The sequence below is a fragment of the Phacochoerus africanus genome, chromosome 1 (assembly GCF_016906955.1).
Source record: "Phacochoerus africanus isolate WHEZ1 chromosome 1, ROS_Pafr_v1, whole genome shotgun sequence".
NCBI classification, from domain to species: Eukaryota; Metazoa; Chordata; class Mammalia; order Artiodactyla; family Suidae; genus Phacochoerus; species Phacochoerus africanus.
Window position 1 is genome coordinate 56,416,485 of NC_062544.1, and position 16,257 is coordinate 56,432,741.

Below are 16,257 nucleotides of genomic sequence, written 5' to 3' on the forward strand. Positions count from 1 at the left end.
CCAAACGCCACTTGACTGCCTCCACACGGTGGTACTTATACTTGGTTGTGCCTCCCTTGAAGTACAGCAAAGTGTACTCTGCTAATCAGACTGCTTCCTTTACTCTGACACGTGAAGATGTTATCAAGGTCACACGGAAATTAGTGGGAAAGATAGCCAGTAAAATGAGTTTTGCACACTTGATTTTGTGACCCATATATAATCATAAAACAAACAAAAGCAACCAAAAAACCCCCACAGTCTTAGCTGAGCACTTTCTATTTCTTTTACTTAATCTTGCACCCAAACCATAATTTTTTTTAAAGCAATTCTATCACTCTTCCTTACTCTCTAGCAGAAGCGCTTTTGGCACTAAATTAGCAAAAGGGCAAGTATTTAGGTGAAGAAAGAAAGTCAAAAAAGTTGAGACTATACTGTATTATCTTAGATTGCCTACTAATTGCTTTGGACCTGGATCAAATGCCAAAACCTCAAAAATGATTCATCTGCCTAATAAACCGTTCACTCCCTAGGTTCCTGATGTTAAGTTGATTGAGGGTAGGGCCTTATTTAAAATAATAACAACAATAACAATAATAATAGCTAAAGTTTAGGAGTTCCCATCATGGTTCAGTGGTAATGAACCTGACTAGAACCATGAGATCTCGGGTTTGATCCCTGGCCTCGATCAGTGGGTTAAGGATCTGGTGTTGCTGTGAGCTGTGGTGTAGGCCGCAGACATGGCTCAGATCCCGAGTTCCTGTGGCTGTGGTGTAGGCTGGCAGCTGTAGCTCTGATTCGACCCCTAGCCTAGGAACTTCCATATGCTGCAGTATGGCCCGAAAAAGGAAAATCATAATAATGGCTAAATTTTGTTTGTCTCTTTAGCTAAATTTTAGATAGCAGATATTTTGAGTCAAGTTCCTTATATATACATATAATATATATATATCAGAGATCTGAGTATTTATGTATTTTCATTTTTGGCCGCCTCACGGCCTGTGCAGTTCCCAGGCCAGGGATCAGATCCAAGCTGCAATTGGGACCTAAGCCACAGCGGCCACAATGCCAGATCCTTTACCCACTGTGCTGACCAGGGGATTGAACCAGTGTCCCAGTGCTTCCAAGACAATGCCCATCCTGTTGCACCACAGTGGAAACTCCTAGAGATCTGAGTTTTAGAAAATAGAAAACACTTGATCAAAGACAGTAACTTTGATCGCTGTGATCTCTAATAACCAGATATGTCAGGCGCTGCACTAAGTCCCGTACATGAATTAACTCATTCAGTTCTCATGACTAGCCTGTTCCTTTTACAGAGGATGGGTAACTTTGCAGGAAATCCCGTGGCCATGGGAATTCGGCATGTCTGACCCTGAAGCCCCTTTTGACCACTTTGGCCGCTTTTTCTCAAGGCCTGGTGCCTGATTGCTTCCAATGGAATTCTGGCGCCCACCGGGTCCTCCTCCACCAGAATCTCTGATACAAGCCCCGCGGCTGACTCTCTCTACGATGACGATTTCAAACCACGGACCACACTCGAATTCCTCTCTGTGCCCAGCCTCCCTGATGCCTCCCTCCTTCTGGGTTGGGCAAATGAGGTGGGGAAATAACTGCCCAGAGGAAGGAAATGCAGCAAAGTGGCAATGCTGGGCTCCGGGCCCGGGGATGAGTGCGGATGTCTGCCTCCGCCGCGGGGGCTGAGCCCTGCACCCGGGACACAGGACACCGCCAGACTCCAGGCTTCAAAGAAAAACACGGAGCCAATTTTCAGACACCTGAGAAAGAGGTGCTAACAAAAGAAATATGTTGGGATGGAGTGGCGTTGTCAGAAGGGAGCCCATGGGGCGTGGGAGTCCGGCCGGCCTGGGTGTGAGAGCGGGAGGGGGCTGCGGGGTGGCCCAGAGTAGATCGAGTTTCTGTGTCCGGCTTTTCGCTGGCGGTTTAGGGGGGAAGTTGGGCCTCCCACCCTCGGCTGAGCTACTGTTTCAGTTCCCTCTTCTGGGCACAATCAAGTACTTGAGGCCTTGGCGAGGTTAACCACAGGAAAACCACGAGAAAATGGCTTTGAGGCAGCCAGCCTGAAACTGGGGTGTGAAGAGCGCAGCATTTGACCTCTGGGGCCAGGGGGGAGCTGGGAGGGGGTGAAAACTGCTCTCTCTGGCAGCCTCTAGCTTTCAGTCACACTCAGAAGTCCCCAACAAACATAGGGTTGCATCGCTGAGCATGTTCTGCTGTGTAGGGGCAAGTGTGATGTTGGACAAGGGACATTTCCTCCCTCAATGCCCAATGAGGTCCTACTGTACAGCACAGGGAACCATATCCAGTCTCTTCGGATAGACCATGATGGAAGATAATAAGAGAAAAAGAATGTGTGTGGTGTGTGTGTGTGTATATATATATATATATATATATATATATATATATATATACACATATATATACACACACAGTCATATATGACTGGTCACTTTGCTGTACAGCAGAAATTGGTACAACATTGTAAATCAACTACACTTCAATAAAAAAAAAAATTTTTTTTTTAATTGCAAAGGCTTAGGAGTTCCCGTTGTGGCGCAGTGGTTAATGAATCCGACTAGGAACCATGAGGTTGAGGGTTCGTTCCCTGCCCTTGCTCAGAGGGTTAAGGATCCAGCGTTGCCATGAGCTGTGGTGTAGGTCGCAGATGGCGGCTCTGATCCGGTGTTGCTGTGGCTGTGGCATAGGCCGGTGGCTACAGCTCCGATTAGACCCCTAGCCTGGGAACCTCCATATGCCGCGGGAGCAGCCCAAGAAATTTCAAAAAAAAGACCAAAAAAAAAAAATTGCAAAAGCTTACATTATTCTATCCTGGCTGTCAGCAGTCCCAGTTCACGACCCACTGATGCCCCGGAATTAAGCCCTCATCTTCTCCGTAGTTCCGTTACCTCGCCTTGGTCTATTTCAATTCCAATTCATTCTATATTATTTAGTGAACACTTGTGCTAGTCACCAGAGGGGAGATTAAAGAAGGCAAAGCCAGAGAAATTCTTGCCCCCCCCCCGGGGGGGGGTGCGTGGGCAAATGCTCCAGAGAGCGAGTGGGGCTTTCAAACATTAGCTGGTATCAGATTCAGCTGCAGAAACAGTTACCAGATTGCTGGATCCCACCCTAGAGCTCTTCTGGTTCAGTAGATCAGGGTGGGGCCCGAAAATTTGTATTTTTAACAAGGTCCCAGTGATGCTGATGCTGTTGGTCCAGGAACCACGCTCTGAGAATCAATGGCTAGACAAACTCTTTCTTTTTCTTTCTTTCTTTTTTTTTTTTTTTTTTTTTTTTTAAGGGACGCACCTGTGGCACATGGAAGTTCCTGTGCCAGGGATCGAAATCGGAGCTGCAGGTGCAGGCCAATGCCACAGCCACAGAGCAGTGCAGGATCCAAGCCACATCTGTGACCTACATGGAATCTTGCAGCAACGCCAGATCCTTAACCCACTGAGCGAGGGATCAAACCCAGGTCCTCATGGATACTAGTCAAATTCTTAAACCGCTGAGCTATTTTTAACCTCAGGTCAGACTGTGACATCAAAATCTCTACAGAAGCTTTTTCATGTCACACAGCTGGTCCCTGCCTCTTGGGAATCCTGCTTCCATCCACCAGCTCTGGGTGGAAAGAAGTTGTCCAGGTAATCCTGCAGCTACTTCACAGTTACCTATCTGACAAGGCTGAGAACAGTCTAAACTCAAAAGATGTCAGATCTTCTGAAGGTGTCTTATCCGTTATCATCCAAAAATCACTTGCAAAAATCCAAATGGTGGTTGCTCTCTTTTTTTTTTCAGGGCCATAGTTGTGTTATATGGAAGTTCCCAGGATAGGGGTCAAATGGGAGCTGTAGCTGCTGGCCTGTGCCACAGCCACAGCCACACAGGATCTGAGCTGTGTCTGCGACCTACACTACAGCTCATGGCAATGCTGGATCCCTGACCCCCTGAACGAGGCCAGGGCTCAAGCCCACATCGTCATGGATACGAGTCAGATTCATTTCCACTGTGCCACAACAGGAACTCCAGGGTTGCTCTCTTGAGAGATGCATTTGTGCTTTGTTCTTTGCAGTGGGAGATCGGAAAATAGGCAGGCATTCTCCTTCCCAAGGCTCCATAGCTAGTGGGGAGCAGAGTCAGAATATAATGGCAGGTCTCTGACTTTAGGTCTTCAGATCTGCCAGAGCCAGGGAGCACTGGGCCGTGTTCATGCTTGGCATTATCAAAGTCTTCTTTCTACTACTTTCCAATTTGTGAGGGTCAGGGGACGATATATGGTAGTAACATACTAGAACAGGGGTCATAAAATTGTTCTCCACAGGGCCAGGTAATAAATATTTTAGCTGTTGCCATACAGTCTCATTGAAACTACTCAAGTATATCCCTGAAGCACGAAAGCAGTCATAGACAATACATAAATGAATGAGCATGGCGGTATTCCAGTAAAACTTCATTTACAAAACTGGGTGGCGGGGGGCAGATTTGGCTGCCAGGCCGTCAATGTTGGCCAACTGCTGTCCTATAGATGGATGCTGGGAAGAAACACCAGGAGCCTAGATAAACCCAGAGCTTTAGGCAACAGTTAATCCTAGCAGACAGTGTCCTGGCTCCCTCTGCAACCCTCTCCTTGGCTTGATCAACAATGTCTGAGAAAAACAGCCACATGATGCTGAAGGCAGCCGGTGGAGGGGTTACCTGAACACCAGGGCTCCATCCCGAAGGCCCAAGGAAATGAAGTCGCTGTTGGGTCTCATGGGGCTGTCTCCCCTCCACATCAATAGGCCATCTTTGGCAGTTGTCTTAAACCTCATGAATGCATTTGATCTCGATCCCGAAACCCTGGAGAAAATACACAAATAGTTGCAGCAAATCAATCAGTCTCCACAAGCATCTGTTCCTGAGTAATCCTGATTTTGTCTGCCAATTATAAGGAATAATCTGACATTTCTGACACTTACCACCAGGAGATTATAAGAGGCATCATCACCCTGAGTCACGCAATGGGTCTAAAAGTCTGAACTATCACTGGGCAGTGGTGTCTCTCTCCCCACATGTGCTGAAACCCCATGGGAGGGCATGTGACCAGTCACAGATTAGCCAGACTCTCGCCAATGCCATGGTCCCAGCCTGCACCCTGAGGACACACCTCAGTCTTCCTTCTTTCCTGTCCTATCACTCAAGGGTCCTTGGGAGAGTGTTCCCTATTCCTCAAAAAGAAATAGTCTCCTTAATTACCAAGAGGTTCAAGTTGGCAGATGTTTTGGGCTACAATCATGGCTGTGGGAGGCCCTCTCTGGAGATGACTGTCCTTGAGAGCAGAAGAGGAGTGACTGGACAGAGGGCAGAGTGTCAGACAAAGAAGATGCCTTGATGGGATAATGATCTTGAGAGGTGTTGGAACAGAGGCAGAGGCAGGAACCAGAAACCGAGAGGAAGGGACAGGAGCTCAGGAATGTCAGGTCCCAGCCCTACAGCCAGGCCTGGGGATAGGATCACGTGCTTCTGTGTCCCTATCAATTCTTGGGGTGTTCTTATCAATTCTTAGGACTAGACTGGTTCAGAGATCTAGTTTCACTAGTAAGTGACCAGTGTTTCATCTGTATGTAGGGAGAAAAGCAACCATGGGGTCCTTAAATAAAAGATGAGATAGGAGAAAATATACCTTAATATTGCTACAAAGCTGGCACTCCTGGAAAAGTCTCTATTTTCCTGCCCCATGTGCCATTCCCCGTCTGTCTCATGAACCTGACCGTGGAGCTGTAGAGTGCATTCCGTAGTGAACAGTGGAGGGGACTTCTGGCTAAGGCAACCCAGAGTCTGATTGAGACAGGAAGAGATGGAGTTTGCCCTCCCCATGCAAGGTCTCAGAGTGTGCGTGAGAAGGAGTAGGGTCCATGAGGCTGACTTCTCTATCCAGCCCTGGAACCATTCCCTAGAGATCTGCTTTCCCCAACTTTTATTTAAGGTTCCTTCCTTCTCTCACATGCCTTGGATACATTAATTGGTACAAGCCGATCATGATGGTTCCATTTCTCTTGCGTGATTGGTTTAGGGGTGGGCACATGACCACTGTTGTCCAATGAGATGAGGAAATTTATCAAAGGATTCTAGGAAAGATTCCTCTCCTCTTAAAAGAGTCATATGAAAACAAAGTTTTTTTACTTGTACTAGTATTGCCATGATTTATAACCATTTAATGAGCATCTTATGAACAGCTGTTTTATAACCACAAAGGGCATAACCTTTGGAAAATATGCCGAGGACAACAAGGAAGAAAGATGAGACTTTGATGATACAGCTAATCTCTGAATCCATCATCCTGGATCCAGTCTAAGTGTGGACAGCTTGTTATAGGAAATAATAAATACCCTTCATATCTAAGGCATTTTGAGCTGAGTTTTCTGTTACTTGTAGCTAATGACATCCAACTGAAACAGACCCTGAACTTGACTTTTACCTGTAAGTTCACACACATGCATACATACATGCACCTACATATATGCACACAGGTACCATTGAGCTGTTCTGCTTTGGGGCCTGGCACCTCTTATTTTCACCAAACCCCTCTATTCCCCCAGATCACCCGCTGCCTCTCACGAAGCATGAGGGGGATGGAGACTTGGGCCCTGTTCGCACTTCCTGTTTTCTGAGGACTGAATGCCTTTTTATCTCTGAGGAGAAAAGGCTGAAGAAGGAAGAGGGTTTCTCAGCTGGGAAACCACTTTGCCTAAAGCCCATGCAAGATAACCTCGATACGGGAGTTCACGTCATGGCTCAGTGGTTAACAAATCCGACTAGGAACCATAAGGTTGTGGGTTTGATCCCTGGCCTCCTTGCTCAGTGGGTTAAGGATTCGGTGGTGCCGTGGGCTGTGGTGTAGGTTGCAGACGCAGTCGGATGCAGCATTGCTGTGGCTGTGGTGTAGGCCAGCGGCTACAGCTCCAATTCGACCCCTAGCCTGGGAACTTCCATATGCCACAGGAGCTGCCCAAGAAATGGCAAAAAGACAAATAAATACATACACACATACATACATACATAAATAAAAGATAACCTTGGTAAATGCCACGTGGGATTAGAGAAACAAAGCCCTGTCTGTCTGGCATGTGTTCAGAGGGACATCCAGTGCCCAGGATAATGTCTCTCAACCACTTTTGTTCCTTGAAAAGCCACCAGATTCCACCCTAAGAACTGGATACTTTTTTGGCTTAAAGTGCCTTGGTCTGTGAAAATGCGAGCAACCTAAAGGGGATGGAAAAAATCTTAGAACCATGGTGTGGGTGCGGGGTGGCAGGCTATCAACAACAAAGAGCTGGGGGAAGGAGAAGGAAGAGAAAAGGTCAAAGTAAAAGCGCCAAAGAGGAGCCTCACTGGATTGAAGATTCTGCCTAGAGTCCATTTTTCTCTTGTCGTGTAAGTTGGCTATTCCAAACCAGGAGCTTAGACTCGGAGTGGGGCTGGAGCTTCTGCCACCAGCAATTAAAAGCCACATCTGTGGAGTTTCCACTGTAAAGCAGCAGGTTAAGGATCCAGCATTGTCTCCGCAGGGGCTCAAGTTCAATCCCCAGCCTGGAGCATGGGGCTAAGGGTCCGGGGTGGCCACAGCTGTGGCGTAAGTCATAGCTGCTGCTTGGATTCGATCCCTGGCCCAGGAACTTCCATATGCCATGGGTGCAGTCAGAAAGGAAAGAAAAAAGAGCCACAGCTGTGACTCGGGCATCTCCTTGGGCCATGCTCCACATGAAGAGAGCTAAGGAGCCCCTCACCGAACTGGTAAGAGCCTGAAGAGGACAGTGGACCTTGCTGATGAAAACGTGAAGTGGGACATGGACTTGGAGCTGTCTATCCGGCGAAGGGCGCACCAGAACCCTTCTGCAACTGGTTCCAGGCACACCCTGGCCATAGCACAGCAGGAAGCTGACTGCCTGCTGGGGAAGCAAGTGCATGTAACCCTGCCTTCTGGAGCATCAAGTTCTCACTGCTTCTCAAAGCCTGAAGGGTAGCGATCCCGGGTCTGGGTACGCTCTTCTCTCCATGCCCTTTGACCAGAAAGGGTATGAGTTGTTTGTCAGGCGCTTGTTTGAAAGGCTGCATTTTTGAGCTTGTTTATTTTATTTTATTTTTTTTCGTGTGTGTTGTTTTGTTCTAGTTTCTATGTTTATTTTGTGTGTTCTTTTCCCCTGGGACTGTGGCTAAATTCTCGTGCCTTCTTGGAGAATTATCTTCTGGCATGCAAGATAAGGAACAGCTTTGAGGAAGAGATTGAGAAATCGACACCCTCCCCCCCCCACCCCCAGGAGATAAGGAAGATGCTGGTGGAAGCTTATTACCTCTTGAGGATGTCTGGGTTGTCATACGTCAGGTAACTGCGGCCGATAAACTGCGGGATCTCAATGGCTTCTGTGATGGCTGAGACAGAAGAGAAAACGGAGGTTACATGGTCTGTAGTTCTCTTGACCCCAGCCCTCAACCCTGTGGCAGGAAAACACAAAGAAAGCCAGCTCCTGGAAACAGGACATTCATCAGCTTGTCAGCCCCTTCCTCTTGGCAGCACACGCACTTGGCCTGGTTCGGGGCTGCGGGACCTGAAGGCCTGGAGTTGGCGTCTCCCCGTTGTCCCCTCCCTGGGGCTGGCTGCCACTGCTACTGGCCTCAGCATTACCAAAAGGCCTTGCAATATGCTGAAACCTGAACCATGCCCAGCAATTCCTGGAAGCCAAAGAGCAGGTCTTGGGTCACGTGGGGAGCAGCTGGGGAATAACTGTGTATGTTCTCTAGGGAGGCAGAGAAAACAATCCCCCAGCAAACTCCCCACAGGATTTCTTTATTTGAAGCCAATCTGGCCCAGAATCCCTTTAGCCATGACCTCAGATGCTGGTGAAATAAGAGGGACGAGGTTTTGACTTTTTTTGCAAGCCACCTTCCCATGTCAAATGTCACAAGCTTTTCATCGCAATCACCTGAAGAAGCGGGGGGCATGGGGGAAGGGAGGGGTGGTTGTCCCCATTTTATAGAAGAGGAAAGTGAGGCACACAACCACCAAGGATTTGCCCAAGCTCACGCAGCTCAGAGCACAACAGACCACGAACCAGTCTGGCCCTCCCTCCTCACTTCTGGCCCTCAGCCCACTTTTTACTTTCTAATATTTTACAAGCGTGTTTCCTTCCTCCCAACCTCTCGTCACTTCGTTTTCTTGAGGAATCACCCTCTTTCACACAGTTAGCAAAAGAATAGGTTAAGCAGTTGTGTTTGGTGTCACAAATTAGGGATAATTCAGGGCATTTCTTCTAAAGACGTAACAGCAATATCTCTTTTCTCTTTTGAAAGACCCAGAAATGGGAGTATAAAGAAATTAAGGTAGAATGAACTTCATGTTCAAAGAAATGTGTAAAACGAGAGCAAATAAGCCAGCTGAGAAAATCAGTTATAGTTTCACAAAACTATAAATATGTGGTTGGTGCAAAGCAGACACTGAACTAAGGACTCCACTCCCAGGAAAGAAAAATGTGTGATTGTGGACACTATGGATGACCAGAGAGTTTAAATTTAACTTCTGAACATTAGGAAGAAAGAAAGAAAGAATAGATAACAGCACACCACAAAACCTAATGACACTGGGCCCCCAAGTATAAGTTTCTATGTGGGCAGGTCACACACAGCATGTTTGCAAACTTCATAAAAAAGAAAAAGAAAGAAAGGGAGAAAAAAAGAAAAAAAAGAAAAGCAGAGGAAGAGAGGTAAAAATTTAAAAGACAATTTCTGAGGTATCTATACAAGAAATTGCTTTATTGTCCTCTGAAGAGGCAGAGGCCAGGACAAGGGCCCGCTGGGCCAGAAGGTCTCTTAGAGACAGAAGTGAAAGGCTCGGGCAGTTTAAATTCTGGCCCATCCCACTTGTCGCCCTCTGGTTAAAGTGAATAGGAGGAAGAAGCGGCGTTCCCGCTGTGGTGCAGCGGAAACGAATCTGACCAGGAACCCTGAGGTTGTGGGTTCGATTCCTGGCCCTGCTCAGGGGGTTAAGGATCTGGTATTGCTGTGAGCTGTGGTGCAGTTCGCAGATGTGGCTCGGATCTGGATCTGGCGTTGCTGTGGCTGTGGCGCAGGCCAGCAGCTGTAGCTCCAATTAAGGAGACACCGGAAAAGGAGAAAAGAAAATACCAGGGAAGCAAAGGAGGAGACCCAGTGAAAAGAGAGAAGAGCCGGTGGATGGTAGCCTGGGCAGGGGAAGCAGAGGGGGCGGAAAGGGTGAGACCAGGAGGGAGGACCCAGAGGAGCAGAAACAGAAATGAGCCAGAAGAAGGACGAGAAGTGAGAGTGTGAAAATGCAGGAAGCAAGGGAGCGCTTAGCTGTGCTGCCAGGCCTGAACCTGCAGACCGTTGGCTCTAAGAGGGAGAGGAGCAACAGTCATTCCCAGAGCCAAATGCAACCTGGTACCCCTGCTGGGTTTGGCTCAGCCTCAAGCAGCGCGCCCCCCCCCCACCCCCCCGTCATTGGCCATGGATGTGGGCCTGTGGCCAATAGTCATCGCTCCCCTTGACCCCTTGAATTGGCCCCGACATACTCTGCACACGGACCCTCAAAGGGGTATGTGGGAGGCCCGTCCTGCTGCTGCTAAGCCCCCCAGCTCAGGAGCTCAGTGCCTCCCGAGGTCCAGCTGGAAGACAAGTATGTTCCCACAGTCGGAGCCTTTGGAAGGAGGACACTCACCACCCTGGCAGGTGTGTCCGAGTCGCGCACGGCCTACCCCAGTTACCCTCTGCAGGTGGCTGGCCTGCACTGTGGCCACAGCCTGGCCAGAGCCTACCCCTGGCACGGGCCCAGGGCACCGTCACACTTTCTCAGAGGACTCACTGTACTTACTATTGAGACAGTAGTTCCCACACTCTGCCGGGTGCCAGCATGAAACAGAATAGGCAAAGTCAGAATTTCACAGTCATTGTAAAATCCCAATTACTTTGGTTGCAGATCTCTGGAAACCAGCCTTGCTGCCCTCACGAAAGCCCTGCAGGAATTCACATGCCTCTTAGGCAACGTGAATCTGATGCCCAACAGGAACCACTGGAAATCTTTTCTCAACCTGGTTGTCACTAAGTCCCTTCAGACCCAGCCTAATCATGGGGGTGTGGGTGGTGGTGGACTCGGAACATGTGTATAAGAAATCGCCTTACACCTCTTGAGGCTTCCCTGACCTTCACCTGCTGATCCTCATTCAATCGAAACCTGGTTTCCTTGCTAAAGAGTTACTTACCTTGTCATTGACCATTACTTTTCTTGGCTCTAGGCTGCAGGCGAAAAAGGCATGATAAGCCAGCCAGCTGCTTCTTTTCTCCCCGTGGTGGAAAATATCACCCTCATTCCCACCCCACCCCCTTGGCAAGATTCCAGAGCCCTGGTCCTTTTGTGATCCACAAAGGAACAAGAGAACTCTCCAGAAATGATGCCACTGAATACAAAAATGGTGAGAATGTACTCAGTGTCGACAGTATATGTGGATAAATATTAATTCCGTCCTAAAACATCACAGCTAGAAATGACCATCTAACCCCTTCTGGCCCTTTGAGGTTTGTTTATATATTTTATTTATTTATTTATTTTTTTCGCTTTTTGGTGCCAGACTGGCAGCATATGGAGGTGCCCATGCTAAAGGCATAATCAGAGCTACAGCTGCCAGCCTACGTCACAGCCACAGCAACACAGGATCCGAGCCGTGTCTGTGACCTACAGCATAGCTCGTGGCACTGCTGGATCCTTAACCCACTGAGCGAGGCCAGGGATTGAACCCATAATCTCATGGTTCCTAGTCGGATTTGTTTCTGCTACACCACAACAGCAACTCCTGTTTATATGTTTTAAAAAAGACTATTTTTTCCTGATCCTTTATATCTAATTTCTTCTGCATCATCTTTTTTTTTTTTTTTTTCCTGTGGCAAAAGCACTCATCAAAAAATGTTTTGGTGTTTCTTCACATTTAGACCTAAAAGCTTGTGCCATCTGGTGACACAAATGATACCCCCAAAGAGTAGCCGCCTGGAAGCCAGGCAAAGCAAATTTGCCACTGGAGGGACTTGAAATTCCCCACGGACTGTAAAGAGTTGAAAGGAAAGTGTTGGCTCCTTCATACAGCCCCAGGACCAGTGAAGGAAGACCTGAGGGTGTTGTAATCTAGCTTTCCCCGCAACCAGGACTCCTCTCAACAACATCCTGAGCGATGGCCACCCAACCCCAGAGAACGCTTTCCACGGCGAGGGTGGTGGCGGGGGGTGCTGTTGGGGGGACAGCTCACTGGCCCACGGGGCAGCACCTTCCCTTGCTGGACAGCTCTACTTGGTGCAGACGTCTTGGTTACATGAAACTGACTCTGCAGCTACCAATAGGACAACCGCAAAAACATCTTTTTCTACACTACTAGCCTTCGACTATCTGAAGATTGACATCTAGGCTGAATGCCTCTGAATTTTAATGACACCCTCCCAAGAAAAGAACTCTCCTAGAGTAGGCACAATTTCTACGTTTTATTCATTTATGCTTTTTCATATTGAGTTTTTTTAAACTGCAGCCCCTATTTTTGTTGTTGTTGTTGTTGTTGTTGCTATTTCTTGGGCTGCTCCCGCGGCATATGGAGGTTCCCAGGCTAGGGGTTGAATCGGAGCTGTAGCCACCGGCCTACGCCAGAGCCACAGCAACGTGGGATCCAAGCCGCGTCTGCAACCTACACCACAGCTCATGGCAACGCCGGATCGTTAACCCACTGAGCAAGTGCAGGGACCGAACCCGCAACCTCATGGTTCCTAGTCGGATTCCTTAACCACTGCGCCACGACGGGAACTCCCTGCAGCCCCTATTTACTGAAGCTATTTTTTTTTTTTTTTAATGCACTGGAACACACACAACCCCCTCCTCCACCAACAATCACCCAAATCAGACCCAGCAGTACAATGTTTATTTAGTAAATACAACATGGTTGAGCAGTAGAGATCAGGCAGGTTCCGATCTCTGAGGGCTGTGCAAAGTGTGACCTAAGCCAGGGGCATTCTGTGTCAGTGGTGAGTGTGGAACAGCTTCACTCGCTACAGAGAGACACCGCCATCTAGTGGTCTGCAGGGGTTCTGCAAGGTCCGAGTCAACTCAGTAATGCAGGGAAGGGAAGGAAGGACCAAGGCTCAGACTTCTTTCCCAAGTGGGCTGTCTGCTTTTGGTTGTGGGAACTCCAGGAGGGAACAGCTGCATCCTGCACCCTTGTCTTGGACACTCGGAGCACAGAAAAGGCTCTGAGAAGTCCCGCAGAAAAGAGAGAGCAGTTTGTTCACCCAGGATTACCCAGACTTAATTGACCCCAAAACCCCCTTCCCATTTTGCATATGTGAATGCATGTTGTCTCTCTGTCTGCATGAGCACAAAACATCCAATCATATTCCTCAGAACTAAACTTTTTACATGCGCTTTGTAAATTCTGCTTTATCTCGTTAGTAACCATTTAGATATAAGAGCTCTGAAGGGCTGGGATGCAAGGTGGGTACATTTGGATAAGAGTAGAGAGAATGATGAAAAAAAAACCTCCAAGGGTGGGAAGTATCTTTTGGGGGAGGGAGGCTTTCTGACACCCTGCTGCTGAGATAAGAAGGGGGACTCAATTATTGGGGTGAAGGAAGGGGTGCTGGGATTTGAAATGGAAGAAGGCTGTTAAAAGTAGGAGCCCCAAACAGCAGGAGAGGGGACTACCAAGCCTTGATTTTTGCTGATACCTGACTGAGGTCATGGCTGGGAATCAGATGAGCCTCTGGGCCACTCCTGCCCCAGGCTGGGAAAGAGAGTTTCCTTCTTTCTTTCTTTCTTTCTTTAATGGCTACACCCACGGCATATGGAAATTTCCACACGAGGAACTGAATCTGAGTCACAGCTACAAACTACGTGACAGTTGCAGCACACCAGATCCTTTAACCCACTGTGCCTGGCCAGGAATTGAACCCTTATCTCTGCAGAGACCCAAACCGGGTTGGATCCTTAACCCACTGCCACTGTGCCACAGCGAGAACCCTGAGGCTCACTTATCTGCAGCTCAGTCAAGCCTGGTGCCCACTTTCATCTGGGCTCAGGCTCTGCTCCTGCCTCTGATTCACAGAGATGAAGGGCAGGAGGCAGGTCTCGAAACTACCGCCATGGTCTGATGGTCTGGGAGCCTGGAACGGCTTCAGGATCTGCCTGAGTTTCTGGATACCAAGACGGGAGAACAAGTGCATGGAACTTGCCTGCCTCCCACAACCCCCCTCTGAGGAGGCCAGAGAAAACCAGACTCACTGAGGATCCCCCAAGCCAATTTCCTAATGGACAAGGTGGCCCTTGGTGCAGATTGACTGAGGCCTGGTGCTAGGTGCGATCGCTGAAAAAGGGCTGGTTTAACTTCCATGGGGGCACTAGGAACACGTTCTTGCTTTTGAAGCAGGACCCGTTCATCAGGGAAGGGAAAAAAATCAAACCTTTAAATATATGTGGCTATAAGAATCCCCTTGCTGGAGAGACAGGGTTCTCTTTGACAACCAAGATGGTTTTTAACCATTCTTTGTCTTTCCCACTAAGAATATACCCAACATTTAGACTGCTCTGCATCTCTCTGGAACCATGTAGCTGCCCATCTCCCTCCCCCTTTCTTCCAATCCTTACCCAAGACTAGATGGTCATCCCGGTGTTACAGCAGTCTGCACAGTAACTGTGCACCTCTGTGTGTCTGCTGGGGCCTGGAAAAATTGTCCTTATCAGTGCTAACCTGCACCCAGAGTCCCATGAATCCTCTCAGGTCACCCAACTGGAGAGGAAATTATGTGATACAGGCCGCGCCTCCTATATACAAATCCTCCTAGGATTGGCAACAGTTGCCTTTTGGCCAGAAACACTATCTTTACTTCAAACATGGAAATATACTGATACATCTGGAGGACAGCTGATGGTCTGTTTGGGTTTTCATCTTGGCTCTAGCCCAGGATGTTGCAAAAAAGATGCCTAGATGCCCCTCAGAGCCCCCTGTCTGCCACCTGGCTCATGCCAGGAGGCCCAAGCCCTCACCAGCGACCTCAATCTTCATTCGGGGGAAATTTGTTTCTCATTAAACCTGCATCTAGAATTACAAAACTATACATGTGAGCACTTGATATCTGTAGTCTAATATCCTGTAACAGGAAACGAGGGTTAACAAGATCACAAACTGTCCTTCTCTTCCTCCTTTAATTCCCAGAGCTAAATGTTCCTTTAAGCCTGGACGTGATCTGAGAGTGTGTTAGTGTTTAAGGCAGGAGCAAGCTTGAATTTGCCTGTGGTAAAATGGGGGACCCAGGAGATTCCAACTCTGATGTGTGAAATCCAGATCCAATTTTCTGAATGAATGGGACACATTGAACTAAATCTCTCCAAGCATATGCTAAGAGCTGAAAAGGAATTTGCTTTTTAGAGTTATAAACAGGATCATTCACAAACGGATCCATTCCTCTTGGGGGATCACACACTAGTGCATCACTAAAGTGCACTATGTCAATTCATAAATTTCAAATGATTTGCCATGCAGCTTTCAACATTCCTTTCCATATAATACCACTTACTCTTCCAACTGGCAAATTGGCATCTTTCAGATTTTCCAATACTGCTGCAAAACAACATTTTCCATTATCCCATATACTGAAATACTACCTGCGGTTTAGAGTTTTCCTCTAAGCCCTACTTCTGATAAAAAATCAGGATCCTGGAAATAAACCCCTTAAGCAGGTGTGGAAAGCTCAGTTTAGCAAGGCTGGGACTGCTCTACTTTCAGACAAGGGCAGGCTGGAAGCCGAGTAGCTCACAGCACCTCCTGGTGGATTTTATCTTTCTCACCAAGAATAATAACAGGATTGGTTGAGTACCTTCCAGGTATTCTTCTAAGGAATCCATACTGCCTCACCCCTCATCTAAGGAATGTGCATTGCCTCATTAATCTACTCTACAATTCTCTATGTTAGGCGATACTGCTGTTATTATTTCCATTTTACAGAGGGGGAAACTGAGGCACAGAGGAAACATAGCATGAAGAATAGCATTCTAATGGGTGGTTCATATTTTAGTTTGGAGCAGTGAATGTACAGTCCATAGTTTGCCATATTTGGCAAGATTTCTCTTTCTAGCATTCATAAGTAGGAGTCAAAAATATGTAGGCAAGGAGTTCCAGTTGCAGCAGAGTGGAAATAAATCTGACTAGTATCCATGAGGATGCAGGTTCGATCCCTGGCCTTGCT

General features: G+C 47.8%; 1 protein-coding gene across 2 annotated transcripts in view; it reads right to left on the reverse strand.

Moving 5' to 3' along the window:
• EGFLAM (EGF like, fibronectin type III and laminin G domains) overlaps nucleotides 1–16,257 on the reverse strand; it is a 203,972-nt gene that overhangs the window by 12,740 nt on the left and 174,975 nt on the right. For both annotated transcript variants that reach the window (XM_047766743.1, XM_047766734.1), the window contains exons 19-20: nucleotides 8,331–8,409; nucleotides 4,696–4,839 (exon numbers count right to left, since the gene is read on the reverse strand). In XM_047766743.1, coding sequence (XP_047622699.1) covers nucleotides 4,696–4,839; nucleotides 8,331–8,409 — 223 coding nt within the window. The remainder of the gene's footprint in view (nucleotides 1–4,695; nucleotides 4,840–8,330; nucleotides 8,410–16,257) is intronic.